Raw genomic sequence first — 27,461 nt, 5'->3', positions numbered from 1 at the left:
AAAATCTCCACTAATAGTAAATAAAAGCCAGAGAGGTCTAACATTTTTAGAGCTTATGGATGTTTTGCTCTTTGTTATCCTACTCCATTTGAAGAACAGCTGTTCGTGTTTCACCACATTCTGCCTTTCATCCAGAGACCACCGTGCGTTCTCTTTACTCACAGCGAGGCTTCCCACAGGATGCTCACAGTAAATGTGATAACAAAAGCCGACCTCTTTCATGTGGATCACCTTTCTTCCTCTTCCAACAGGTATGGCAGATCCCAGAAAACGGACTCACCCTTTCCCTGACTGAGCCCGTGGTCATCTTAGAAGGCCACTCAAAGAGAGTTGGCATCGTAGCCTGGCACCCGACAGCCCGCAACGTGCTTCTCAGCGCAGGTAGGAGCTGAGCGGCCTCTGCTTTCCCCTCCCCGTCACTCCCCACGGCCCCGTGTGGAGGGAGCAACAGATACGTTCCAACTGTGCTGGCGGCTGTGAAATCAGAAGAACCCAGAGTGGGGTGCAGGTGTCCCCCAACCCGTGTGTGCACTCGCGCGCCCGTGTGTGTGTGTCTGTTAAGGCCGCTTGGGCAGATCCAGTGGAAGTGTGGACTTCTTGTCTAGAAGCAGGACGGACACGCGCTCCCTTAGCACGTCTAGTGCTTTGTGGCTCTGGTGAATCTCAGCAGTCAACGGTTCCTGCGGGGGCTCCCACAGCCCTCGGTTGTAGTTACTCCTGCTGTGCTAGAAGGAGCCCGAGTAGGAGTCAGCAGCTCTGGCATTGCTGCCGATGTTGGGGTGATCTTGTTAGTTAAATGGGGCTCGCATAGCCCTCAGTTGTAGTTACTCCTGCTGTGCTAGAAGGAGCCCGAGTAGGAGTCAGGAGCTCTGGTATTGCTGCTGATGTTGGGGTGATCTTGTTAGTTAAATATGCCCTCTCCTTTTAAAAATACTTCCATGTTTCTCCTTGTAGTCCGTGTATATTACAGAGAATATATATAAACAAAAAGGAGAAAATAAAAATCACTTATAACCCCATCACCCAGAGGAAACATCATTATTACCCCATTTTGATGTTTCCAGAAGATATTTCTGTGTGCATAAATGATTTTACATACAAAGAAGGTTCAGACTCTTTCACGTGACCTGCTTTCTGCACTTGCTGGTACACTGTGGTCCTTTTCATACATACTGTGTGATATTTTTAATGACTCCATTAATAGTCCATTGTCTGGATACCTCTGTTTATTTAGTTAGTCCTCTGTTTTTGGACATGGAGGTGGTTTCTGCTTTTTCACTGTTGAACAGCACTGCAGTGAATCTTGTGACCAAGTCCTAGTTGTTCCCTACTGCTTTCCCACTTGTATAGTTTCCAAGTTTCATCTTAAAGAAATCTTCTTCTTTGTTCAAAAATGTGAGCGTTTATCTACTATCATAGAAGCAATACAAAGGACAGGAAGGAGCTTTGTTGGGTGATGGAAATGTTCTAGATCTCGCCTGTGATAGTAGCTAGATGAGTATATATGTCTGTCAAAACTTAACCAGTGTATACTTAAAATGAGTGCCTTGTATGCAAACTGTACCTTAAAAAAATTGGCTTATTAAAAATGCAGTGTTAATGTTAGTGGTAGAACTTTAAAGTCTTTCACTTTACTAGTAAAAAAGAGGGGAGAAGTCCAGTTTTTAACTAGAAATGAAAGGTATTTATAATATAGTGAGTTAATTTAAAAATCTAATGCCTGGTGCCTATTGAAACCAAGAACTACTTAAAAAAAAAAAAAGGTTCTGTTTTTTAAAATCACAATTGACTATAACTGGAAAGCCTTCCAGTGTTTAACTCAGAACCTCAGTCTGATAAGGAGAGAAAACAATTCCAAAGGTGGAATTCCATCATGGAAAATACCCTACTGCCTGCCTCATCGAGGTCAGACCTAGGCTATCATCGGCAGACCAAGCCCAGTCTCCCTTGTACAGGCTGAGGAGAATGGTTGATTGCAGCGTTGTGCATATTTTAAGACTATATGATCCATCCACAGTGGCTGGAGTCACTTATTTGCCTGTGATGAAGGAGGAAGAGGACAGGTCAAGTCTCCATCCCAGAATTTAGTTCCAACTCTTCATACTGTTGTGCAGCTTTTTCACCCATTTCCTACTTCTAAAGAAATGGGAATAGCAGACCACCTGACCTGCCTCTTGAGAAACCTGTATGCAAGTCAGGAAGCAACAGTTAGAACTGGACATGGAACACGACTGGTTCCAAATAGGAAAAGGAGTACGTCAAGGCTGTATATTGTCACCCTGCTTATTTAACTTATGTGCAGAGTACATCATGAGAAACACTGGGCTGGAGGAAGCACAAGCTGGAATCAAGATTGCCGGGAGAAATATCAGTAACCTCAGATATGCAGATGATACCACGCTTATGGCAGAAAGTGAAGAAGAACTAAAGAGCCTCTTGATGAAAGTGAAAGAGGAGAGTGAAAAAGTTGGCTTAAAGCTCAACATTCAGAAAACTAGGATCATGGCATCCGGTCCCATCTCTTCATGGCAAATAGATGGGGAAACAGTGAAAACAGTGGCTGACTTCATTTTTGGGGGCTTCAAAATCACTGCAGATGGCGATTGCAGCCATGAAATTAAAAGACACTTACTCCTTGGAAGGAAAATTATGACCACTCTAGACAGCATATTAAAAAGCAGAGACATTACTTTGTCAAAAAGGTCCATCTAGTCAAGACTATGGTTTTTCCAGTAGTCATGTATGGATGTGAGAGTTGGACTATAAAGAAAGCTGAGCACCAAAGAATTGATGCTTTTGAACTGTGGTGTTGGAGAAGACTCTTGAGAGTCCCTTGGATGGCAAGGAGATCCAACCAGTCCGTCCTAAAGGAGATCAGTCCTGGGTGTTCATTGGAAGGACTGATGTTGAAGCTGAAACTCCAATATTTTGGCCCCCTGATGCGAAGAGCTGACTCATTTGAAAAGACCCTGATGCTGGGAAAGATTGAGGGCAGGAGCAGAAGGTGATGACAGAGGATGAGATGGTTGGATGGCATCACCAACTCAATGGACATGAGTTTGGGTAGACTCCGGGAGTTGGTGATGGACAGGGAGGCCTGGCGTGCTGCACTTCATGGGGTTGCCAAGAGTCGGACACAACTGAGTGAATTGACTGAACCCTTAGGTAACTTAGCTGTCCTGGTTATCAGTAGCTAATTTTTGTAAGTGTTTGCAGAATTGGCTTATTGACAGGAGTTTCTCCTTCAGGATGTCCATCCTTTATGTTGCTTCCTCCTTGTGCTAATGTCCTGGAAGCAGCAAATGGTGCCTCTTGGGGCTTCGGGGACAGGGGGCTGACCATGGAGGGAAGGTGGGTTGATGAGCTGAGGGGCTGTGGCTCAGTTGACCTGTGGCCTCTTCGGGGATCAGGTTCTGAATTTACGTGCCTATTTGATGGCAGTTTGTGCTTCTCAAACCAGGCCAGTCTTGGCCTATTTTTCTCTCCTTTTTGAAAATAAAAATCTGCTATGAGGAGATGGCTGGGCATTTCCGTTCACTTATTGTAATTTATATGCTTTGGTCCAAGACCATGTCTTATAGCACCATTGATTGCAGTAACCTCCTATCCAGTCTTTGTCTTGAGCCTCCTAAACCGTTATTTAAACCCTTTATTTTTAGTTTCTCCGGAAAAGAAAGAAGTTGTATTCGTTCTGATGCATGTTTTACTAGAAAAGGAAACTTACAGTCACTCAGGGTCCACCAGCCCAGTTAACTCTATTTAAAAAAAAAAGAGGATTCCATTTTCCTGCAGTTCTTTGTTTTTGTTTGCTTGGTATTCTTGTTTGTTTCACATGAACTCAGACTTAACAAGTGTATTTTTCCTTTACCATGTTTCTTTTACACAAATCTGTTTTTTCTTTGGTCATTTCAGGTTTTGACTCCTGACAAGTGGGGCTTCTTATAATTAGCATCTTCATTTCAATACATATGTGTGTTTATCCTCCCTGTGCTTATGATTTTCACAGATGTGTTGTTGTGCAGGCGTTTCTCATCCCTGAGGGTGTGGTTGTGCTTGCTTGCAGGCTGTGATAATGCCATCATCATCTGGAACGTGGGGACGGGGGAAGCCCTGATAAACTTGGACGACATGCATTCAGACATGATTTACAATGTCAGCTGGAACCGGAACGGCAGTCTGATCTGCACAGCCTCCAAAGACAAGAAAGTGAGAGTAATCGATCCGAGGAAACAGGAGATTGTTGCTGTAAGTATTCTTAGGGCAACAGCCCCTGTATTTGTAGTGCTCCAGTGGGTGAGAGCTTTCTGCTTTTTAACACAGACCAGAGAGTCTGGGCTGCCAGTGCATGGGCCCTTGCTGTATACAGAGACCCAACTGTGAATCAGAAAGGGCTTGTCCGGGCTTCTGTCTCCCAGGCGCCCTTCTCTTCAGAGCTGTGCATGTGCAGCTTTTATCCAAGCCTTCCTGGTAAGACTTCCCTGGTGGCTCAGATGGTAAAGCGTCTGCCTACAATGTGGGAGACCTGGGTTCAGTCCCTGGGTCGGGAAGATCTCCTGGAGAAGGAAATGGCAACCCACTCCAGAATTCTTGCCTGGAAAATTCCATGGGTGGAGGAGCCTCGTAGGCTGCAGTCCATGGGGTCACAAGGAGTCGGACACGACTGAGCGACTTCACTTTCTTTCTTTCACTTTCTCCCTCTCAGTTGGCAACCATTTCTCACAGAGAGACGATTGAGAATTTGCAAGGCTAGGGCTTCCCTGGTGACTCAGTGGTGAAGAATCCACCTGCCAATGCAGGAGACACGGGCTCAATCCCGGATCTGGGAAGAGCCCACATGCTATGGGTCAGCTAAGCCCGTTCACGACAACTGTGGAGCCCGTGCTCTAGAGCCCGAGACCGCAGTGCTGAAGCCCAAGCACCCACGAGCCCATGCTCCTCCACAAGGGAAGCCGCCGCAGTGAGAAGCCTGCGCAGCGCAACTAGAGAGCAGCCTCCACTCCCCACAGCCAGAGAAGGCCCGCACGCAACAACAAAGACCTAGCACGGCCCAAAATAATAAGTAATAAGTAAATAAAGTGAAAAGAAATTAAGTTGAAGATACAGTATCACCCTTAAAAAAACAGACTTGGCAAGTCTAGATCAGCTAACCCACAGAGTTTTAACTGCATGCTGGCCTGGGACTGCAGGTAGCTCAGTGGATTCCCTCCCCTGCTCCTCAGTTGGTTGGTAAAGGGCCTGATGATGCCGAGCGTTCTTCCCACAGCGCAGCATCCTCGGTCCTGCCCTCTGAGCCAGGCCTCCACAAAATCACACATTACGACAGAGATGGACAGTCAGGCCTTCAGTCACTTCTCCCCTACTCTGTGCCCCATCACAGCCCTGTTCTGAGAAGGTAGCTCTTGCCCAGCATTGCTTTTTATGAGTCAGGCGACAGGCGTGGCTGGTGCTTATCAAGGCCCTGTGCGTGTGGTTTCTCCACTAGAACCTTCCATAGGGCAGAGCTGGTGGGCTCCCATTGAACAGATGAGGCCAAGGAAGGGGTTAACCAGACTCAACTTCCTGTCCCATGAAATTGCTGGACGCCATAGTGTATATCCACCTTTAGGTTATTATCATACTTTTGAGAAACAAATGTTTGGCAGAACCCTTTCACGTGTTTTTACAGAGGCTGGACTGGAGTTGGTGGCAGGGGCTGGTGGAAGGGCTGAGCCTTTCAGTCCAGGCCTGGCGTGCTTGCTCGCCAGCCGAGGGGCCTCAGCCAGCTCCCTCGGTGCCTCTGTTTCCTCCTCCTTTAGGGAGGGGAGGTGGTCAGTACTGACGTGCACGTGTGCACACACAGGTGCGCACACACAGTCACAACCTTTGATGTGAGTGGCATGTGGGGTGTAGCTGGGTTCACTGAGCCCCCGCCCTCCCTCACTTTTCCTTCCTGCAGTCTGTGTGTAAAGTGCCTCTTTGCTTTCTCACCCAGGAGAAGGAGAAAGCACACGAAGGAGCCCGACCCATGAGAGCCATCTTCCTGGCTGATGGCAATGTCTTCACCACTGGCTTCAGTCGCATGAGCGAGCGGCAGCTGGCTCTCTGGAACCCGGTATGTACCATCGCGGCCCTGCTACCGCTTCGCAGCCTCGAGCTCTCCCTTTTCTGAGCGCGCCTTGAGATGGGTCAGTAGATGATAGGGTTCTTGGTGTCATATGCTGAACTCCCGCTTGTCTTAAATTGGATGTGACGTTCTCCTCCTCACTGGAGACTCACTGCTGAGTGTATTTTAAAAGTACATTCTTGATGCTCCAAGGAGTCCATGTTTACTGTTGTTTTTCGAAAGAATGCATGAAGAATCCAGGGTTTTAGACTTGGGAAATAGGTTCTAAACTTAGTTAAAATGTTTCCTAAAGAACGTGATCAAACGTCTAAATCAAAATAGTCATGCTTGGGAAAGTGTTCATGGCAGCACAAGTGGGAAGAGAGTACTGAACTGCATGTGTGGTCTGACCCCGCTGCGTGTGCTTGTGTGCCGGAGGGGAGCAGCCAAAGCAGTCGTCGCCCCACACCGGACCGTGGGATTATGGTGTATGCGATGACTTTTCCTGTATCTTTTAGCTTTCTAAAGAATATGAGTTTTTTTTTTTTTTTAACTAGAAAAAAGTACTTTAAAAAGAAAGTAGTCACAGAAGAGATGGACTCTCTCATCTCTCATGGGATCACACTGATGGGCGCAGTAATTATGCAGTCAAGTCAACACACTTCAGTGAGCTGGATCTCATATGGTATTCTCATTAGTAATTACACATATGAATATTACATGTGTGTTCTTTAAACTTTCATTATTATAGGGAAATGGCTAACTTAGAGATGAAAGAATGTACCATCTTATGAAAATTCATCTTTTAAAATGTGTGTGTATGTACGTGTGTTTGTGTGTGTATACATATATGTGAGTGTGTATATATATATACTTCCAGAAAAATATGGAGGAACCAATTGCTCTTCATGAAATGGACACTAGCAATGGGGTTTTGCTACCTTTCTACGACCCCGACACCAGTATCATTTACTTATGTGGCAAGGTAAGCAGTAATTTTCCTGTTTGATCTTAAATTTAATCCTGTAAGAAGAAAAGTTTATCCTTCAAAGCTTTAGTAGATGGGCAGTTGTATAGAGCGCTTTGTAGATGCGCGCTTTTGATGGCCTCAGAGACTCTCCAGAGGGTTCTCACTCCTGGAGTTCTGTGTTAAGAGCCAGGCCTTGGATTATGTAGCCCGACTCAAGTGTCAGAGGTGACAGTCATTACAGGAAGACCCCACACGAAACTCGGAACCCCTTTCTGCTGCCTGATGATCTCTGCCTGACTAAAGTGTTGGTAGCTGTATCTTCATTACTGTTACATTATTTTAGAAAGTGGTGACCTCAGCATCCCTTCTTTTTTTGTAGGCTCAATAATCATGTAGAATTTTTGTAGTTGAAGTAATTGAATTAATAAAAATAAATCTGTTGATGTGTTCCCTTCCCCAAACCTGTCAGATAGTCCCTCACTGGGTGAAGCTGGGGGTGTCTTATTATTACGTCTGGTTCACAACTGATGGAGTGAGCTGCAGACCTGCTTGACATTTTTATAGGTCAGTTAGAAACTGACATCTTGTCTGTTTCCTTGAAAGTTGTATTTGCGATGTTAACAGCAGCCATAGACCTCATCGTCAGCCAGATGTTACTAGCATTGGGTGGAAAGTTATTGTGAGTATGTAAAAGCAGTGTGTGCTTAGCTTGTCTTCATTGCTTTAGATAGTTATGTCATTGAAACAGATGGAGATCATGGGAAAGGAGAGGAGGGTGGAGTACTGCCCAGCTCTTTATCTCTTCTTCCACAGACCTCTTCTCTCCCCTCTGCCAGGCAGGACTGCCTTCATTCTCAGTTTCATGTAACTGCATGATAGTTGTTTATACTCAGGCTAGTGTACTCAGGTCTTCAAAAAACTCTGGACCATCTACGCAAAATGATCACAGAACCTGACAGATTGCAGTGAGATAGCATTCCAATCTGAAGTTAAAGGGTGCTCGCTGAAACTAATGTTTCTTCAGTAGAGAAATCTTACTTCTTTTCCTGTTGTCTGGTGTTAGTGCCCTCAGACCTGTGCCATGAAGGAATGTTAAAATCATTCCTTTGGGCGATGAACCTTTCCTCCCCGACTCTGCCTCGGTGTCAGACACAGCACAGGACAGTCAGAGCCCTCAAGAAGAGGCCGTTTCGAGGGCATGCTAGCCTTGCACGAGCGAGGGTTTGCCCTGCCAGAAAGTGAAACCATCTGAGGCCAAGCCTCCTACGGGGAGGAAGAGGTCAGCGCTGTAGTGGAGTCCCAACCAGCACTGAGTTCAGGGAGGAGTGAGACGCCCACCTAAGCCAGGTGTTTTGGCTCACGTCTCCTGTTTCTTGTAGGGCGACAGCAGTATCCGCTACTTCGAGATCACGGACGAATCCCCTTATGTCCACTACCTCAACACATTCAGCAGCAAGGAGCCTCAGAGGGGGATGGGCTACATGCCTAAGAGGGGACTCGATGTCAACAAATGTGAGATTGCCAGGTAAAAGAATCGGTATTGGAGAGCATTTAGAAGGCTTACACCATCTGTGTTCTGGGAGAGCTTGTGATTGTGCTGTGCCCAGTCTTTCTGCCTGTGTGTGTGCAGTAGAATCTTAGAAATAGTGTCTCATTTCCTTCTTAGAAACATGGGATTTGAGAGCAAGAAGGAACCATTCAAAATCATTTAATCCAACTGTGCCCTCCCCGTCCTCCAGATTATAAACTTGAAATACAGCAGTTAAGTGGCTTTGCTGGGGTGACTCACACCCTGATTTAGTGAAATCTTTGTCTCTTGTCTTGAGGCTGCAGCTGCGGCCAGTGTCCCTTGGCAGGCAACCAGGGAGCCTGTCCCCAGGATGGAACTGAGGGATGGTTTTCCTGCCCTGTGAGGGGACCTGCCAGGTTCCTAACTGGCTCATGGACCTCATGGATCTGAAACTAGACAAGCAGAGATCCATAGTGGGCGTTAGGTTAGTTGGCTTAGGAAGCTCATCTATGTTGTGTAACATCTGCTTCTCTCTACTACTCTGTGGAGTTTTTAAAAATGCATATTCCATGATGCTAGTGACTTTCCTAAGGGGCAGGCTTTTTTTCTCAGTACCAACCGACTGCTGGCCATTTTGAACAACAGAATAACTAGCACAACATTATCAGACATATGATCATACCACACATCTTTATAACACTGCATTTACATGGACATTTTTCTAAGTGTGCTAAGCTGGTCACACAGATAACTGACACATCTTTAAAAATAAAAGAAATTTTTATGAGCCCATTTTTATATAATCACTGCACAGTTGTTTTTTTTTAAAAAATATTTCAACTATACTACTTAAATACTTCAATTATAGCTAGAATAATGAAACTGTCACAAATACTTCTAAATTGCAGTTTTATTAAAGTAATCAAAATGTGGTTCAAGGACTTCCCCAGTGGTTAAAACTCTGTGCTTCCACTGCAGGAGCCACGAGTTCGATCCCTGGCCAGGGAAGCAGGCGTGCTGTCCAGGGCAGCCAGAAGCAAAACGTGGTTCAAAACAGACTGAATCTGAACTTTAAATTTACATTCAGGATTTGGGAATGGGTTTACTCTACTGTCATCTAAAAGTTTGAAGAGACCATAGTCAGCCCTTGGAATTTGCACGTTCTGAATCTGTGGATTAAAAATACTGAGGGGAAAAAGTTCCAGAGAGTTGCAGAAAGCAAAACTCGAATCTGCGGCATGTGGGACACGATTTACACCCAGCGTTTACGTAACCCTAGGTGTCGTAAGTCATCTAGAATGATTTAGACTGTAAAGTGATGTGCCATTTTGTATAAAGGACTTGAGAGCGTCCTTGGATTCCCATGTTTTGGGGCGTCCTGGACCCATCCCCCGTGGATACCGAGGAGCGACCGTTTAAGTGGGTCAGTCAGGACGCCTCCTGTTTACTGTTTCTGGGGTGTTGGTTGCGTGTGGGGCACTGTGTTAACCACACGGCCCAGGTCCCCTTTCCACATGGTGAGGTGGGTGCTGGTGTACCCCCTTCATGAATGAGGAGCTCAAGGCCGGCTGAGATGGACACAAGCCCCGGGCTGGGAGTGGAGCTGGCCATCCAGCTCAGGCCTGTCTTCCTACCACTGAGCTGACTGCACAGGTTTGGGGCTTGGTGTTCCTACTCTTCTCACGCTCTGAATAATTCCAGATTTTTCTTGAGTGTTACCCCTGATGTGGTTTGCTCAGATGCCAACATTTAATCCCTAGGATTGTTTTCATTTCCTTTTTAAAAACCCTGTTTATACCTACGAATGTTCAACCACTTCATGTTGGCGGAAGACCTGGCATCCAGGTCGTGGAGACTCTCAGAGTGGTGGGTGTTCGTTGTCTTCTGGCTGTCAACCTGGTAGTTTTCTCACAGGCGGTTCCTCATTGGTGATGTTAACCATTTCCTCACAGCTCGTCAGCCCCCGATAAGTGGCACTTGACTGTCACCGTAGCGCACGGCCTCTGCTCCTAGTTCACGGCCCTGTCCGCCGTTCCCCGGCATAGCTCCTCCCACTTCCCCTTCCTCCTCTGTGGATGGGAACACTGAGTTCTCCCTGCTCACCAGGATTTGTCAGATGAGGCGATGGGCAAACGCAGCATGTACAAGAATGCTTACTAAGCCTGTTACTTGGCCTGTTTCACTTCATACAACTTTGCCTTTATCTCTCTTTTGAAGATTCTTCAAACTTCACGAGAGAAAGTGTGAGCCTATTATCATGACTGTCCCCAGAAAGGTAAGTGCCCAGTTGTCTAGGTGATCTGTGTTTAAAAAGAATTTTAAGCATTCCACACCTTTCTTCCTCACCTGTGAGTTTCTCTTCTGTGTGTCATGTAGTCTGACCTTTTCCAAGATGACCTGTACCCCGACACGGCAGGGCCTGAGGCGGCCCTGGAGGCAGAAGAGTGGTTCGAGGGGAAGAATGCCGATCCACTCCTCATCTCTCTGAAGGACGGATACATCCCTGGAAAAAACAGGGACCTCAAGGTGGTCAAGAAGAACATTCTGGACAGCAAGCCCACAGCAAACAAGAAGTGCGACCTGATCAGCATCCCCAAGAAGACCGCAGATGCGGCCAGTGGGGTAAGGACCGCCCGGCCTGGGGGAGTGGGCTGTCCGGGCCTGGTCCTTCCAGAGGCGCCTGCCAGCCCTGGGCCTCTGCAAGTACTGTCCCCACCGGGCAGGCAGGGTTCAGCTGTGATAACAGGCACTATCTGTAGGAACTACCTTGACCACATGGCATTTATGGGTTTGATTCTTTTAGTTCTTTTTTTATGATGACTGGAATAGAAGTCAGCCTGTTACTGTTGCTGGGGACAGGAGGTCCCAGAAGGAAGGTCCCTGAAGGAAGGAGTGGTGAGAGAGTGTAGGAGTTGCTGGGTGTTCAAGTGATGGAGTGAGTGGGACTTAGAGGCTGAGATGACCCTGGGTATCTTAGCAAGAGTCATGTCAGGGAGCAGAGGCTGGCAGTGAAGACCCGTGTGGCCCTGGGGAGGGCAGGGGCAAGCCAGGGAGGGGAGGGAGTGGGGCGTCAGCAGGCTGTGGAAGGGAGTTCTGGGGGCCAGGAGGGCCGGGCGTTGTCGATGACGAGAGGAGTGGCAAGCAGAGGACAGGTGCCCTCAGGCTGTGGCCAAGGAGGCTGCTTGAGGCACCGTGACTTTGGAGACAGCAGGGTTTCCTCCCGAAGAATCGGCTCCACGAGGGAGAAACTCAGGCTCTTAGAGGAGCCACAGGGCAGGGGATGTCATTCCCAGGAAGGACCTTCCGCAGGAGCTGATGGGTGCTCGGCAGCCTCTAGAAGGTCACCCTCACCCTGGCCCCATAGAGGGTGTTCCTGCTTGAGGAGGGTAACGGGGCTGTCTAGAATGTGGGGCAGCCTTGCAGGGTTCAGTCTCTTCTGACAGCTTAACTGTATCCCAAGAGTCCATCCAGGCAGGTGCACAGGTGAGGGGCCGGGAGCCATGATGCACAGTTGCTTTGCTGTGGGGTCAGGGGAACTGGCCAGCGCTCATTGCGTTCCTACGAGGCCCAGCCTGCGACCTGCTACTTCCAAGTAGAACATCCCGTTTATGCCCCATACGTGCTACCTGTGTTGGACTTCGCTGCCTTTAGTCACCCTCTCCCCTCCCCCCTTTTTTGTTTCCTTAGCAAAATGAAGCCAAGTTGGATGAGATTTTAAAAGAGATCAAATCTATAAAAGACACAATCTGCAATCAAGACGAGCGTATTTCCAAGTTAGAACAGCAGATGGCGAAGATAGCAGCTTGAAGGTCCACCCCACCCCCCAGATGGGAGCAGGAAGGCGTGGTCCCGGGGAGGGCGAAGGGAGGCACTGCCTTTGGAGACATTCCATTTCAGATCTGTCGACCAGCGACAGGCCACGTTCCAGTAAGAACTCAATTCGTCTCCCAAATTTGCAGAAACAAAATGTGATTTAAAAGCTGAGCTTTTTACCAGAAAACTTTTTTTGATGTTTTAAGTGTTATGTGACTTGTGAACTTCTAAAAGACAAAAGTGCTACTTTGAGAATCCCAGATATTCTGAATTTTAGAAACCCAACCAATTCTGATTCAGTGTCCTGCCCAAGCACCTTTTTTTTCCTTTCTTTCTATTTTTTTTTTTTTTTACAAACAGGGACCAATGCCACATTGCTTTTTATATTTCTTTTTTTTTTAATGTTGCCAAAACCAAAAGTAGCTTTTTTTTTTTTCTTTATATTTTGCTACTTTGCAGTATTTGTGTGTGGGTTTTTTTTTTTTTTCCTTTAATTTGAAAGGGACAGCACTGTGTATGTTTATAAACTAAATGAAGATAAGATATTATTTTGTATAAACATTCATCTGAGAACAGAGCCGTAGCCACACGGTGCTGACTTCTCTGCAGCACAAACCTGGTCATCTTAATGACTGTACAAAAGGAAGACTTGAAAGATCACGTGGATTCGTATTCCCACCCTTCCCCTCCCATTGAGTCTTCTGATCCAAAAAAAAAAAAAAGGCTCATATTGAATCATTTTCTTTCTCTTTTCTAGAAATTGGGTGGTTGTACCAGAATGGAATTTTGCTTCTTGGTTATCCTGTGCTTCAGATGATTATAATCTAACCTAAACTAGCATGTGTTTCTGCGGTTTTGTTACACACATAGAATCTATGGCCTTCATCCCTTTTGATGTCATATTTCAGGTTTTGGTCAATACTTGACAAGGGTGTCCAGGACAAGGAGCCACACATGCTGTGGAGTGTTCCTTCTTGTCAATTTCAGCAGCTTACCCAAGGTTAGACGGGACACAGACTAGGGAGCCCAGAGGGGAGTGTTCGCCCTGCGTGTCGCCTTGTGTGATCCTCTGCTTTCCCGCTTGTCCTGTGCTGGACAGCTTACCACCCCCACCCCGCCGCCAGCATCCCTGAAGCTCCTGCCCTTCCTTTCTCCCTTCTTCTGTATGTAGCTCTCCCTCTCAGGGCTTCCCTCCTCTTGCGTTTCGGTCCTAACTGCATTCTGCTGAGCTGCGGCCAGAGGGTGCTGTTGAATACCGAGACTGAGAAGGGCCAAGAAGGAAGCAGACATCTGCTGTAGCTTTGATGGTGTCGCTTGTCCTTGTGCGCCCTCTACATAAACTCACCCACGCCCCCTGCAGCGGCTCCAAGGCTGCATCCAAACCCAGAGGCTGCCTAGTCCTGGGCCAGACACTGAGCTTCCAGGCCTGCCCCGCTCCTGGGTTAGCAGGAACCCCTCTCCATTTCCATTTTCTCAGAGCGCATGCCTGAGAAAAAAAAGGTGTAAGGAGCCCTTTTAGAAGAGCTGAGCGATGGAATAGGAATTGTGTCATGCCTTTGGGACCACGGTGGGGACGCTTGCATGTGTGCCTGTGGGCGTGGGGCCGGGACGGGACTGGCTGGAATAATTTGTGAGCAGGGGGCCAGGCTGAGGCAGAGTGTGGTGTCGGTGGGTTGGGCCACGTGTGCAAGCTGTCCATGTGTCCACGTAGAAAAGGTACCATGTTCTTAGCCAACCCTGGGATTGCTGTCTCCACAGTTTCAGGGTATTTGAATGTTTGGTGTGGTTTTGTGTGTACGTGTGTGCTTTAAATACTCAAGTGGATAATGAGATATAAAGAAAACAATAATTACAGTGGTTTATATTCAAGCCTGTATGTGTTTCTTTATCAACACAATCTGCTGAAGACCTTCATTATTAAGATTCAGAAATGTTCTAAGGTTCTGATACCCAATTAATTAAGTGAGCAAAATTGTTGTTGGTGGTGAAACACCATAGGGAATATGGCTTGGAGACATAAGGAGGCAGGAGCCAGTTATTCTGACCTGAATGTGTAGCTTATGGCTTATTTAATGAACGGATTCCCCACCAGGCTCAGAGTTGGTGTTTGACGCTCTGTGGGTTATTTTTCTTGTTTTGTCTTTTTTCTTTTTTTAAATCCGAGCTATCCGAGAGAAGACCCAGTGAATTACTCCTAGATCGGCTCTTATAGAGCAGCCATCGTATTCTGTCGAAACACTTGCTTCCATTTTAAAAGATAAAAGAAAAAAAATTGATTACAAAACGGTGTCCGTGTTTATTTCACACGTCCGCTGTCTTTGAGGCAGTGAGTGCCTTGCTGCCTGACACAGTGTCTCTGACTCAGCGGAACCACCCCCCACCCCCACCCCCCCGCCTTTTTTGGAGGGTAAGTATGGGCATGTGTGAGTGGGCCCCCTGGCTCTGGAGGTGGAGTGGGGTTCAGAACCCATCTCCAGCCTTCCCCAGGGGTGGATCTGGGGCAGACTGCCTAGTCTTGCTGAGCCCCTTGTGGTGAAGGAGGGACGAGGGTTCAGGTGAGAGAAATATAAGCTGTGTCTGGTCACCCAAGGAGCCCCCCGCACAGCTACCACAGTTCCTCTGACGAGCTGATTCCCTGGGAATCAGGGCTTAGGAAAGCATCTCTTTCTTGTAGAAGCCCAGTACCCTTGGTTTGACTGTGATTTTTATTCCAACAAAAGGTTTTCAAGGTCATTTGAATTTCGTGGCCCTCTCTTAGCTCCCCTTTCTACACTGAAAGCATTATCCTGTGACATTTCAGTGATCACAGCAAAGAATTTCCCACTGTTTGATTTCTCTAAATGTCTGTGACTACGATGACCCATTGGCACGAAGCCTCCCCTCCTCAAATTCCCTCTCCCAAAGTTGCTGTAGTCTGTGGGGAGAACAGAGGCCAGGGCCGTGGTCTGCCCGTCCGTCCGTGTCTGCAGGAAGTGGAAGTCGGCCACGTCCGTCTGCAGCCCCTCAGCGCCCCCGGTCAGGGTGCAGACTCGTGGTGCAGGATGTTTACGACTGACTGGTTTTCTCCCCTTGGCCGCCTTGCTTCATTGCCAGAAGACCCAGGGTGTTAGCCCCAGACAGTCAGCCAGGCCCCATCAAGGGAGAACTTCTGTTTTTCGAAAGGCTACTTCCCTTGCCGTCGTTCTTGGTGTTCTGTGTCCAGAGGAACTTCTGTTGGCACTTCAGACTTTCTTAACCCTGAGTGGCCCTTCTCTTTTCACCAGCACATCTCCAGGTCCTCAAGCCATCATGAGGTCACAGACATGAGTCATGGTCAAGGACACCCACTTTTCCTTCTGTGAATGGGCTGAGAAGTTTTTCCTCCACTCCTGGAGAGAGTGTATGTAAATTGGTACCTTTGCTGAGCGTAGGTTGATAGGGTATATCAGAAGCTTTAGGTGTTTTCATCTCTGGAAATTCTATCCTAAGGAGGCTAGCAGGAGCCATGTTTGGGAATTAGAGGAGTAGGAGTTAGTTGAGCAGTTTGGGTTCATTATTAACCACCCCAGAATAGGTTGTTTTTGACAAACCCTCTTAAGGATATGGGGGCTTCCCTGGTAGCTCAGCTGGTAGAGAATCTGCCTGCAATGTAGGAGACTCCAGTTTGATTCCTGGGACAGAAGGTACTGGAGAAGGGAATGGCTACCCACTCCAATATTCTTGCCTAGAGAATCCAATGGACAGAGGAGCCTGGTGGGCTGCAGTCCATGGGGTCACAAAGAGTTGTGGACACGACTGAGCGACTAAGCACACAGCTTCGGGATACATGTATATATAACGAATATTTATATGTAGGATCAAGACCTCTTGAGAAACCTATATGCAGGTCAGGAGGCAACAGTTAGAACTGGACATGGAACAACAGTCTGGTTCCAAATAGAAAAGGAGTACATCAAGGCTGTATGTTGTCACCCTGCTTATTTAACTTATATGCAGAGTACATCATGAGAAATGCTGGGCTGGAAGAAGCACAAGCTAGAATCAAGATTGTTGGGAGAAATATCAATAACCTCAGATATGCGTATGACACCACCCTTATGGCAGAAAGTAAAGAGGAACTCAAAAGCCTCTTGATGAAAATGAAAGAGGAGAGTGAAAAAGTTGGCTTAAAGCTCAACATTCAGAAAACTAAGATGGCATCTGGTCCCATCACTTCATGGGAAATAGATGGGGAAACAGTGGAAACAGTGTCAGACTTTATTTTTTGGGGCTCCAAAATCACTGCAGATGGTGACTGCAGCCATGAAATTAAAAGACGCTTACTCCTTGGAAGGAAAGTTATGACCAACCTAGATAGCATATTGAGAAGCAGAGACATTACTTTGCCAACAAAGGTCCGTCTAATCAAGGCTATGGTTTTTCCAGTGGTGATGTATGGATGTGAGAGTTGGACTGTGAAGAAGGCTGAGCGCCGAAGAATTGATGCTTTTGAACTGTGGTGTTGGAGAAGACTCTTGAGAGTCCCTTGGACTGCAAGGAGATCCAACCAGTCCATTCTAAAGGAGATCAGCCTTGGGATTTCTTTGGAAGGAATGATGCTAAAGCTGAAACTCCAATACTTTGGCTACCTGATGTGAAGAGTTGACTCATTGGAAAAGACTCTGATGCTGGGAGGGATTGGGGGCATGAGGAAAAGGGGACGGGAGAGGATGAGATAGCTGGATGGCATCACCGACTCGATGGACGTGAGTCTGAGTGAACTCTGGGAGTTGGTGATGGACAGGGAGGCCTGGCGTGCTGTGATTCATGGGGTCGCAAAGAGTCGGACACGACTGAGTGACTGAACTGAACTGAAAGGCCACAAATGTTGCCATGGAGGGTAGCAGTTGAGGGTAATTTTTCATTAACTGGATTTTTTTTTCTGAATTTCTCAATTTCCTATAAATGTCTTAATTCCCAGGAAGAAGTTAATAATGTACAAGTGATAAATTAATAGTTTGTTAAAGCAGGAGGCGTCATCGCTCAGTGATGGGACATTAAAGTCACATTGGGGGCAGGGACTCCTTAGGGCCTCCCAGCAACACCAGTGTCCATGCTTCACGGGGTCAGTATTTAAACAAAAGGAAACTTTTTTGAAAATTGGATAATTGCTTTACAATGTTATGTTGGTTTCTGCTGTTTAACAATGCAAACCAGTCATAACTATAGATACAGATATAGATATACTGGAATGGGTAGCCATTTCCTTCTCCAGGGGATGTTCCCAACCCAGGGATCGAACCTGGGTCTCCTGCATTGAGAACACAGGCAGATTCTTTTCTGTCTGAGCCAACAGGGAAGCCCAGATAGAGGTCTATATATATTCCTTCCCTAGTGAGCCTCCCTCCCCGACATTCCACCCCTGTAGATCATCACAGAGCACCAGGCTGCTCTGCCAGGGCAACACAGCAGTTTCCCGCCAGCTGTCTATCTCACACGCGGTTAAGTGTGTATATGCCAGTGCTATTCTCGCTTCGTCCCACCCTCTCCTTCCCCCACTATGTCCGTGAGATACTTCTCTACGTCTCGGTCTCAGGAAACTTTTCTGTTTGCAAATTTAGAAGGAAAAATAAGTCCCTTCTTATCTAGACTTAAGAGTGGGTAAAAGATTTTAAATCCTAAAGCAATTGAATGCATCACAGACAAAAAGACAGATTGGCTGCATAAAAAGCAAATTATATATTCAATACTTGGCATAAAAAATGAAGGCCACAGAAAGTGGGAAATATGTTTTCATCCAACACGATATGGAGTAACATTTTAATGTGCTTAATCTCAGTCCCAGCTGCCACCTCTGTTTGAACAGGGATGGTTCCACCTCCCCAGTGGGGCATGTCCAATTTTATTAATAAGTCCAAGAGGGTTTTGATGTGCAGGTAGCAACAGTCTTCCTCCCATCCCCTGGAATTTAGTCCACCACCTACTGGTTTAACACCGACCTAGAAGTGGAAGGGGTTTGTTAGGAGACACTAGTCATAGAACACTTGATTGAAGTTTCCGAAAGAGAAAAGTGGAAAGAGAGAAATTACTCCGGATATAAAGATCTCTGGGGGTCAGATGGCTGCCAAGTTTGGTAGTTGGGTTGCACGTTGAGGAAGGTGAGTTGAGAGAAGCTGGTGGGCTCTGTGAGATTCAGTGTAGTTTCATGTTACTGCATGGAAATGAAAATGAGAAAGCTGATTTTCAGAGCCTGGGTTCATGAATGGAGGGTGGCAAGTGCTGAGTGGAAGAACCCAGCTCCCCTAAGCAGAGAGCAGTGCCTGGAGCTGGGGTCAGACCAGATGTTAATCCATTGATACAGTCAGCTCAGAAGACTGAAAAGCAAGCGGACAGATTGTTACCGAAACCACTAGATGCTGAGGGTTGGGTTTTGTTTTTTTTTTAACGGAGGCTTCCTCATGGTGATCTGAAAGATTCAATATTTTTGGAAGATATGACATGGTGGGTTTGGAGCAGCACTGGGGAGAAATGATTCAGACAAAGGCCTGCAGACAGTTTCGGGTGTAGGAAAAGCTTTGGGTTGAAAGAGGCGAGGGGGGTCATCTGTATCTTAAAGGGGAAGAGCAAGTAACTGGTCTGGTGTCGGGTGCTGTGTGCGAAGGCTTTAAACACCAAGTACCATCCCACCTTCACGGCCGGCTAGTCCAGGGGGTACGGACAGATCACAGTGTGAAGGGGTCACACACGGTCCTGGGGAGCCCTGAGGTGCTGCAGCAGCTGGAGGGGGGCAGGGCGGCCTTCACCTTCTTTACAGTCTTGCTGTCTTCTCATTACTCATTTCTAAACCACCCCTCCCCACCATGGTTCCATTCATCTTGCCATTCACTGAGGAAATACTTATTTTTATAGTGAGAGATTTTTTAAAGGGCCTGTAGAAAAATTGGAGTAGAGCCAATGACCAAGCGGCCCAGCCAGGAAAGGTGGTTTGAATCAAAGCTCAGTGCCCCGTGGGTCAAGAAGTCAACCTTCAGGGTTTTAGCAACAAAATCCCAGCTCTGGGGGCTCTAGTGGTGAGGCCTGAGAGCTGGGAAGTTGCCCCATAGATAACAGGAAGTTGCTGCAGATTCATTTTTGTGCCAAGATGCTATTTGGATTCTAAAAGGTAAGACAGAGCACTTCCCGGCCAAGACATGGCCGTCCTCAACCTCAGGTTCCCAAAGTGACAAGCCAGTCCTTACAGCCTGGCCAGCTTCTACCAGGGCAGCAGGTTCAAACGTCCCCAAAGACCGCAAGGCAGAGGTCCGCATGTAGGCCCTGAGCACCTGATTTCTCACCCCTCTTACAGGGCGGCCAGCCGTTTGAACAGCCTTGTAACTGGTTCCTCTACCTCTGCCCCTACCCGCCTCTTCCCTTTTTTGCTTCCAGAGTGACATTTCCCAGAATAGAATCTGTCAAGGTCTCGGGGCGGGGGAGACACAAATGGTTCCCCTCTTTTCTCCAGCTCTTCAGCCTCCCTATATGAGAGCCCCTTTGACTCACCCCTGCCTCCCACCCACCCCACCTGGCTCCTGTCTCCTCTCTCACAGCCCATAAATCACTCATGTCAGCTCCAGCTTGAAAATAACGTCCGTATTCTAGCTGCTACTCACACTGCCCCTGTAACCCTGGTAGTTCATGCCCCCTTCCTCTCTGAAACAAACTGACCTGTATTATGTTTTCCCAAGAAAGGGAACTAACGAGACGTGTTCATATATGTATATAGTGAGAGATTTATCAAAAATGGGCTCGCATGATTGCAGAGGCCAAAATCCCCATATCTCCAGTCAGCTGACTGGAGACCCAGTGTTTCAGTTTTGAGTGCAAAGGCAGCAAAACAGTGCTCAAAGTCAGGCAAGGAGTTCGGTCTTACTCAGCCTTTTCTATTCTAGTCTGATCTTCAACTGATTGGACGAGGCCCACCCACGCTGGGGAGGGCAGTCTGCTTACCTCAGTCCACCGATTGAAATGTGCATCTCACCCAGAAACACCTGCACAGACACACCCAGGATAACACTTGACCAAATATCTAGGTACCCTGTGACCCAGTCAAACTGACACACAAAAGTTAACCATCATGTCTTCCTCACCAAGCTTCCTGTTGTCCCCACTTGAGTCTATTCTTGGCACTGCAGCCAGAGTAGCCTTTTAAGATACTAAGGCAGGGTTGGGTAAACAAAAGCCCACAGGCCATATCCTGCCTGTTGGAAGTTTCTGTATAGTCCACAAACTAAGAAGTGTTGGTTTATTTTGCATTTTTAAATGGCTGTAAGAAAACAGCAAATACACAGAATAGAACAGTGACAAGTAAAAAATGTATCAAATTCAAGTTTTAGTGTCCCTAAATTTTATTGGAACACGACCACACCCATTTGAGCAGCATCTGTGGCTGCTTTCACTCGACATCTTCAGAGTTGAGTAGGTACCAGGAGACCCAGTGGCCACAAAGCCTGAAATTTGCAATATGGCCCTTTTAGAAAAAGTAGACTGACTCCTGTTTGTAGGCTCCAAACCTTCCATGGCTTTTCATCCCACTCAGAATAAAAAGCTGGAAGATCCTCAAGGCTGGCCCTTGGCTTCCTGACCTCCTCTCCCCTAATGTTCTGTTTGTCAGAGGCCTCCTACCTCTGAGTTTCCACCTGTGCTATTCTCAGGACCACCCATCCTTCCCCCACCCCCGGTATCTGCAGAGCTCCTAACACCTGTTACCACCAGGTCTATCAACTCTAAGTTTCTGTCTCTCCCAAATGGAATGAGGACAGGACCAGTACTTGACGCTGGTGTCTCTAGAATCTGGCATATGCTGTTAATAAACATTTGTTGAGTGAGTGAATTGACTCAACAGACATTATCGGAGATGAAGGTGCCTAGTGGAATATCTGGGCAACAGTACTTTGCTTCCAGAATATGACCTTCCCCTGACCACAGTCCACCCCAGGCTGGACCAATGAACCCGCCACCTTCAGTGGCAGCAAGTCCTTTACGAAGGAGTTGGATTAGGGGTGCGGGGAGCAAGCAGGCAGGGCAGATATGCAGTGATAGAGAAAGCATCCTGGTTTCCTTCTGCTCCCTGAGTCCATGCCTGAGATCCAGCTTTCCGAAACACCCTAGGAATCCTGCTGCCCAAGCCAGTTTGAGTTGAGTTTGTCTGCAGCCAAGACCGCTTCCTCATACGGCTCTGTTTCTCCCATTAGAGCCCCTTGAGTTCCGAGGTCCAGAGTTCTTCATCTTCGTACCTTTAGGGCCAACGAAAGCCCAGGGCTTGGGGTGGCTTGTTGGAGGCATTGATTTCTTCAACTGCTATGTCTTGGAAAAAATCACTGAGTCTGGAGCACCATTTTAAAATTTGATTGCCGTCTGGCCTTCCGGTCTGGGACCAGCCACTGTCCACCCTAAGCTGATCCAGTGAGCCCTAGAGACTCCCTCTTCACTCTGAAGGACTGGCTTACTCTGTAGGCTTCCATCGAAAGCAGCCAGCTCCTGGGGCTGCCCAGAGATGGAGCCAGAATCGGGCTGAAGGTCAACTCCCCGAAGTTCTGTTCTCATTGAGAAGGGGAATTGTTGCAGGAAGAGACCCCTTCCAGGGCCCAAGGGTTGGCTCTTGTGTAGCACTCAGAAGTGAATTGTCCTAGGAGACACAGGTGCTGATGAAGCAAGAGACTTTATTGGGAAGGGGATCCCGTTCCCCGGGTGGAGAGCAGCAGGGTAAGGGAACCCAGGAGAACTGCTCTGCTAGGTAGCTGACAGTCTCAGGTTTTATGGTGGTGGGGTTAGTTTCTGGGTTGTCTCTGGCCAGTCATTCTGACTCAGGGTCCTTCTTGGTGGCAGAAGGACCACCAAGATGTAGTCCTTCTTGGTGTGGACCTAGAAGCTGAGGCGGATTCCAGCAAGGACGCTGGGAGGTTCATAGGAAATACGGACTGGCATCTCCTCTCTCCTCTTCACCCTTCCCGAATTCTCACAGGTGGTGGCTTGTGTTCATTACCAGAACCTCCTGTTGGAAGATAACTCATGCAAGTGGTTACTATCAGGCCTGGCCAGGGTGGGCAGTTTCCATCAGTGTTCCCCCTAACAGAATGACATCCTGGCTCTGCTGGGCCTTAAAGTGGCCATTTTCCCCTTCAGACATTCAAATCAGCAAGTGGCATTCTGTGAACCCTCTTTTGTGTCCACGAGGGTGTTGGGGAAAGGGGAAGGGAAGGGCAGGCATTTGGGTGTAGTCCCCTCTGCCTCTCCAGGGCAGGACCTTTTATTACAATATCTCTGTTCTGTATTTTAGAAGAGCTTTGTTTTCACTTGAACCAAGAGTCCCGTGGCAGGTAAATTTGAAAACTGCTGCGTCTCCAGCTGTGCCATGCTCAGCCACTCAGCTGTGTCTGATTCTTTGCGACCTCGTGGACTGTAGCCTGACAAGCTCCTCTGTCCATGGGATTCTCCAGGCAAGAATACTGGAGTGGGTTGCCATTTCCTATTCCAGGGAATCTTCCTGACCCGGCGATTGAACCTAGATCTCTTAATGTCTCCTGCATTGGCAGGCAGGTTCTTTACCACTAGTGCCAGCTGGGAAGCCAGACCCCTCTTTGTCTGAGAGGAAGCCAGAGGCTTTGCTATCTGGCTTACCTGGGCTCCGATCCCCTGGGCCCTTCCCTGAGCCCATTTCCTCAGTGGCACAATGGCCACTTAGGAAGGCAGGCATGATTCTATGAGACGCCACCCCCGTTTTCCTGCAGTTTCCTCTGTTTTTTGGGAAATGGATGTAGGGTCACGCAGGAAGTGGACATCTTGTTGGGGGGGGCGGTGGGCCCCAGCGAGTCCCCAGCAAATTGAGAAGATGATCAGATCTCAGCTACTCCTGGCCTTTCAGATACAGTCCCTGCTTGTCCACATATTTCCAGAATTCCACAAGTTTTGTCTGTTTGTTTTTCTTTTCTCGTTTTCTTCAATAAGTGACCAGCTTATGTCTGGTAAATACCAGGTTGAGGCTAAATTCTGCTGACTTTGGCCACCTAATGCTTCCTCTCTTTGTCTCTGTGGTATTGTTTCATAAGAACAGTGTTCCCTACCTCAGTCCCCACCCAGAGAAAACTAAGGAACCAAATGCAACCATAGATAGTCCTTGCCACAAGCAGAGCCGTATAGGTGGTGCTGAGGCTGCTGGGACTGGGCGCCCACCGTGTGACTGCGGCCATCACCACGTGGTGGCTGTGGCACTCGCACCCACCACCCAGCGGCAACACGACTGCATTTAGCCCCCAGATGAGTATTTAGGAATGTCCGAGTGTAAGAAGGTTGCGGGCTGTTTGGATAGCAAATCCTTAGTTGTTCAGCTGGGGACCCAAGGAGCCACACCATTCACTTTAAGACAAGGCTGCTCCAAGCTTTAGTTAATGTTCAGGGACACATGTTCCCCAGAAGAGTCCTAAATGGCCCTCGGTTCCCAGTCTAGCTCACCCCTGAACCCTGAGAGGAAATTAACGCTCCGTGGCTTTGCTGATTGCAATTCCTGCCCCACACCCCAGCCACTCGTGTCTTGGTGAAGAGTGCTGGGAAGTACTGCATATCCTTGCTTCTGCCTACATCGGTGGGCCTACCTGCTGTCAGGTCTTGACTGAGTCTTTCCGTTGTTTGGCACTAAGCATTCAAGTCTCTGTTTTGCAGGTGAGCCAGCCTCAGAAAGCTCACGTGAATTCCTTAACCCCACACAGCAAATGTGAAGCAAGGACCCAGTTCTCCTGATCCTTAGGCCTGTGTTCTCTTCCTGGCCACGTTTAGTGCCCCTGCCTAGTGGCTTTTGGCCTGACCACTAACCTGAAGGCCCCAGGAGGACAAGGACAGGTATGTTCCCTGCTTGTGGCTCATCCCAGTGCCTGGCGCTTGTCAGGGCTCAATAAATGTGTCCAGTACTGAGAGAGCCAGAAGCGTAGACTTAAGTGGACCAATGTTTCATTCTGCCCATGGGTGGGGACCAGGTGGGGCCCTTCGCCAGTCTGGTTCTTATAGCCAGTGACTTCTATTTTTCTAGATCAGGGATCAGCAAACTGCAGCCTGTGTGACAAATCTGGCCCTGCATCTGTTTTTGTAAATAAAGTTTTATTGACACACAACCGTGCTCATTTGTTTACATATGGACCATGGCTGTTTCCATGTTACAACTGCAGAGTTGAATAGTGGTTGACAGATCCACAAAGCTGAAAAGCTTTGCTTTCTAGAATTGTACAGAAAAAGCTCCCCCAAAACCCCACAAGGATAGAAGCAGTCAAAAACTGCAGCTTGTCTAGCCATCCTGAAATACAGGGTGTCTGTAAAGTCCCTGTACCGTTTAGAGCCTATTTCCTGATAATAAAGCTGACATATACATCATTATATACCCTTTTCTATTTAAAAATACAGAAAAAGAAAATATTCAGAAAGAAAGGGCCACTGTTATGCTTACAGGGCACTGTAAGCTTCTCTTTCAGTCCATCCACTAAGCAACCACATCCAGTTGAAAGTATGCTGTTTGTACACTTTTTAACACCCCGTCCTTTTCACCTAACAAGGTACAAGTGCTTTTACACACATTTAGCATAAACGTGACTTTAACGCCTGCATCTTTATCCCATCAAAGGACAGGTTTCCATACTGTGGGACTTGTATGTTTCTTACCGATATTTCTCTTAGGTGAAATGTCATTGCTTTGATCCCCAAAGACATCTGCAGTACTTTTCTGGTTCCATCTGTAGAAGTGGAAACCCACTCAGTCTGCATGCTTGCGTCTTACTGGTGTTTAGGTGCTGTAAGGTATGCTTTTATGGTTTTCGCACAGACGCCAAGAACCAGCATCCCCTTAGTACTGTTTGCTCCTCTGCCGGCAGACTTAGCAGCACAAGTCTTAACCTTGACATAGCTTGCCTGCTGCTAAGTTACTACCTTCCTCCTTATGTAGAGCACTTGCTGGTTATAAAGAAGATTCACCAGTACTCTAAAACTCTAAGCCGGTACAAACACGAGCCAGGGGTGTAGACTAGGGGCTTTTTTCTGGCTGCCTGGACTCTGCCACTGACTCTGTGTGACCTTGAACAAGGCACAGCTTCGCTCTGAGCCTCAGCATCCTAACCTCCAAAGGCTGCTGTGAGCCTACAAGCAGATAGATGCACAGAGTCTGGTGCTTAGCAGAAGCCAAGGTAATGTTAAACTTCTGTATTTTAAGGCTTTGCAGGAGAGGAAACCGAGGCTCCAGAGAAGTGACTTGCCTGGATCACTCAGCTTATAAAAGGCCAGTTGCCAGGCCCCTGGTCTTGTGAGTGGTCCCCTATGGGTCACTGCTCCTGGATGGTTTTTCAAAGCTCACAGGGGCATAAGGGCCCGGGGCCGGCCTGTGGAAGAATAAACTTTCCTTTCAGCTGTGCCAGAATCTTCTGAGAAGCAGCTTGAAGCTGCACAGGGGCCAGGAAGGAAAGGAGGTGTCTGGGGGGGTGTGGGGCCATGCCTCTGCTTCCTTTGGACGCCCTGGCCAGTACCCCTACCCCAATTCCACAGGTGGGGCCCACAGCCTCCCGCACCCCATTCACAATTGAACAAATGACCAGGTCCTCTGGCTCTGTGGCTTGGGAGGGGCTGCTCCCTGCTCTAGGATGATCAACTTATCCCGGTTTGCCTGGGACTGACCCAGTTTTAACACTAAAAGTCCCACATCCCAGGAGCTCCTTCAGTTCCAGCAGGCCTGCCTTGTTGATCACCCTCTGTATAGACTGTCATCCCTGAGCCAGACTCTCACGGGGTCTTTCCTGCTGCAAAGTCAGGGCTGCTCCCCTCTCCACCCCGGCAGGTGGGCGATTGCCCCATTGTTCGTTCCCATCAGAGTCTTCCTCCTGTCTCTCTGACTTGGCCATTAGCATCTGCCCCTAGTTCTTGGACAACCTTCCATCTTTGGAGGGCTTCCTGTTTTATGAATCAAGCAATGGGACCTGGATGGGGTCACACAGGTCTCTGACTCCTGGCCAACGCTATTCCCTTGACCTCTGCGTCTTGAGGACCTCGTCATTGACTTTACACCTGTGGGCCAGGTGATGGGCTCTGGTTTGGGATGACCTGGGGTTTGAGGTGGACATCTGGGGCGGAGCCTAGCAGAGGGACTGTCCCGCCTCCGATGGGCTTGTGAACCCGGGCCAGAAGAGATGTATTAATATCTGAGATGCTTATGATTGGGGCATGGCCTTCCTCCCCTGGGTGAGGCGTTCAGAGTTTCTCAGCCCCTGCCCGTGAGGGCTGGCTGTTCCCACACCTGCTGAGGAGGAGCAAGAATCTCTGAGTGTCTCCCTTCCTCTTTGGGGGCTTCAGGTTCCCTGCCTGTACAGACTGAGTGTTTGGGTCCCCTTCTGGCTGTAGCTTCCTCAAGTGATCAAGATTCTGTCATGTGAACACCCACTGGGGCTCTGATTTTCAGTTTAAGACAACAAGCCAGGATGTGGTGCTCTCTGTGCATGTATGCTGAGCCCCACCTTGTATTAATACAAAGGCGCTGGCCAGACCCTGGAAGGCAGCCCTCCCTGTTCTTTGCCTTCCTTTGAGAGTCTGTGCATTCTCAGGCCTCCCAGCTTTGCACTCTCCTTGGGCTGTTGCCTTCTCCCTGGGCTACTTGTCATCTCAGTGGCCACTTCTCCTTGGAAGAGTCTCCTGTCAACTCCCTCCCCTGCCCAGGGTAGGTTTGGAGCCCCTCCCTGGCTCATCCAGAAGTGACATGACCACACCACTCTGTCCTAATGATCTGTTTACTTGTTTACTTTCTGGCTTCCTCATCAGATGAACAGCCACAAGAAGGCCAGAGCCCAGAATTACTTGCCTTAGGGTCTCAGAGCAAAGATGGTGGGGTGTCAGAGTTGGCTAAAGAACCAAAACAGGAAAGAGCAATAAAACAGGCAGAACCTGCCCTCATGGATTTTGCAGTCTGTCTCCCCAGAGAGGTTCTTGATTGCAGCTAAAAGGAGCACTTGGGCACCTTCGAGAGATTCTTAGATCTCCAAAGAATGGTTACATTTGATTTGCAAAGCTCAGGAAGATCTGTGATTTGAATCTCCCCCACCCCCAGTTCTTTTCTTGGCCAAGAATCGAGA

The 27,461-nt window shown here is 48.0% G+C and overlaps 1 protein-coding gene across 2 annotated transcripts in view; it reads left to right on the top strand.

Annotated features, from left to right (window-relative positions):
• The window catches only part of CORO1C (coronin 1C), a 76,194-nt gene extending 61,535 nt beyond the window's left edge, over window positions 1-14,659 (top strand). For both annotated transcript variants that reach the window (XM_027566492.1, XM_027566491.1), the window contains exons 4-11: window positions 252-381; window positions 4,064-4,245; window positions 5,972-6,091; window positions 6,963-7,067; window positions 8,432-8,577; window positions 10,780-10,837; window positions 10,939-11,184; window positions 12,250-14,659. In XM_027566492.1, the coding sequence (XP_027422293.1) occupies window positions 252-381; window positions 4,064-4,245; window positions 5,972-6,091; window positions 6,963-7,067; window positions 8,432-8,577; window positions 10,780-10,837; window positions 10,939-11,184; window positions 12,250-12,369 (1,107 nt within the window). In that variant the 3' untranslated portion in view covers window positions 12,370-14,659. The remainder of the gene's footprint in view (window positions 1-251; window positions 382-4,063; window positions 4,246-5,971; window positions 6,092-6,962; window positions 7,068-8,431; window positions 8,578-10,779; window positions 10,838-10,938; window positions 11,185-12,249) is intronic.
• Window positions 14,660-27,461: the final 12,802 nt, after the last annotated feature.

Source organism: Bos indicus x Bos taurus, chromosome 17 (genome assembly GCF_003369695.1).
Source record: "Bos indicus x Bos taurus breed Angus x Brahman F1 hybrid chromosome 17, Bos_hybrid_MaternalHap_v2.0, whole genome shotgun sequence".
In the NCBI taxonomy this organism is placed as follows: Eukaryota; Metazoa; Chordata; class Mammalia; order Artiodactyla; family Bovidae; genus Bos; species Bos indicus x Bos taurus.
Note: the sequence above shows the minus strand (reverse complement) of the source record. Positions and strands in the feature narration are given on the sequence as shown.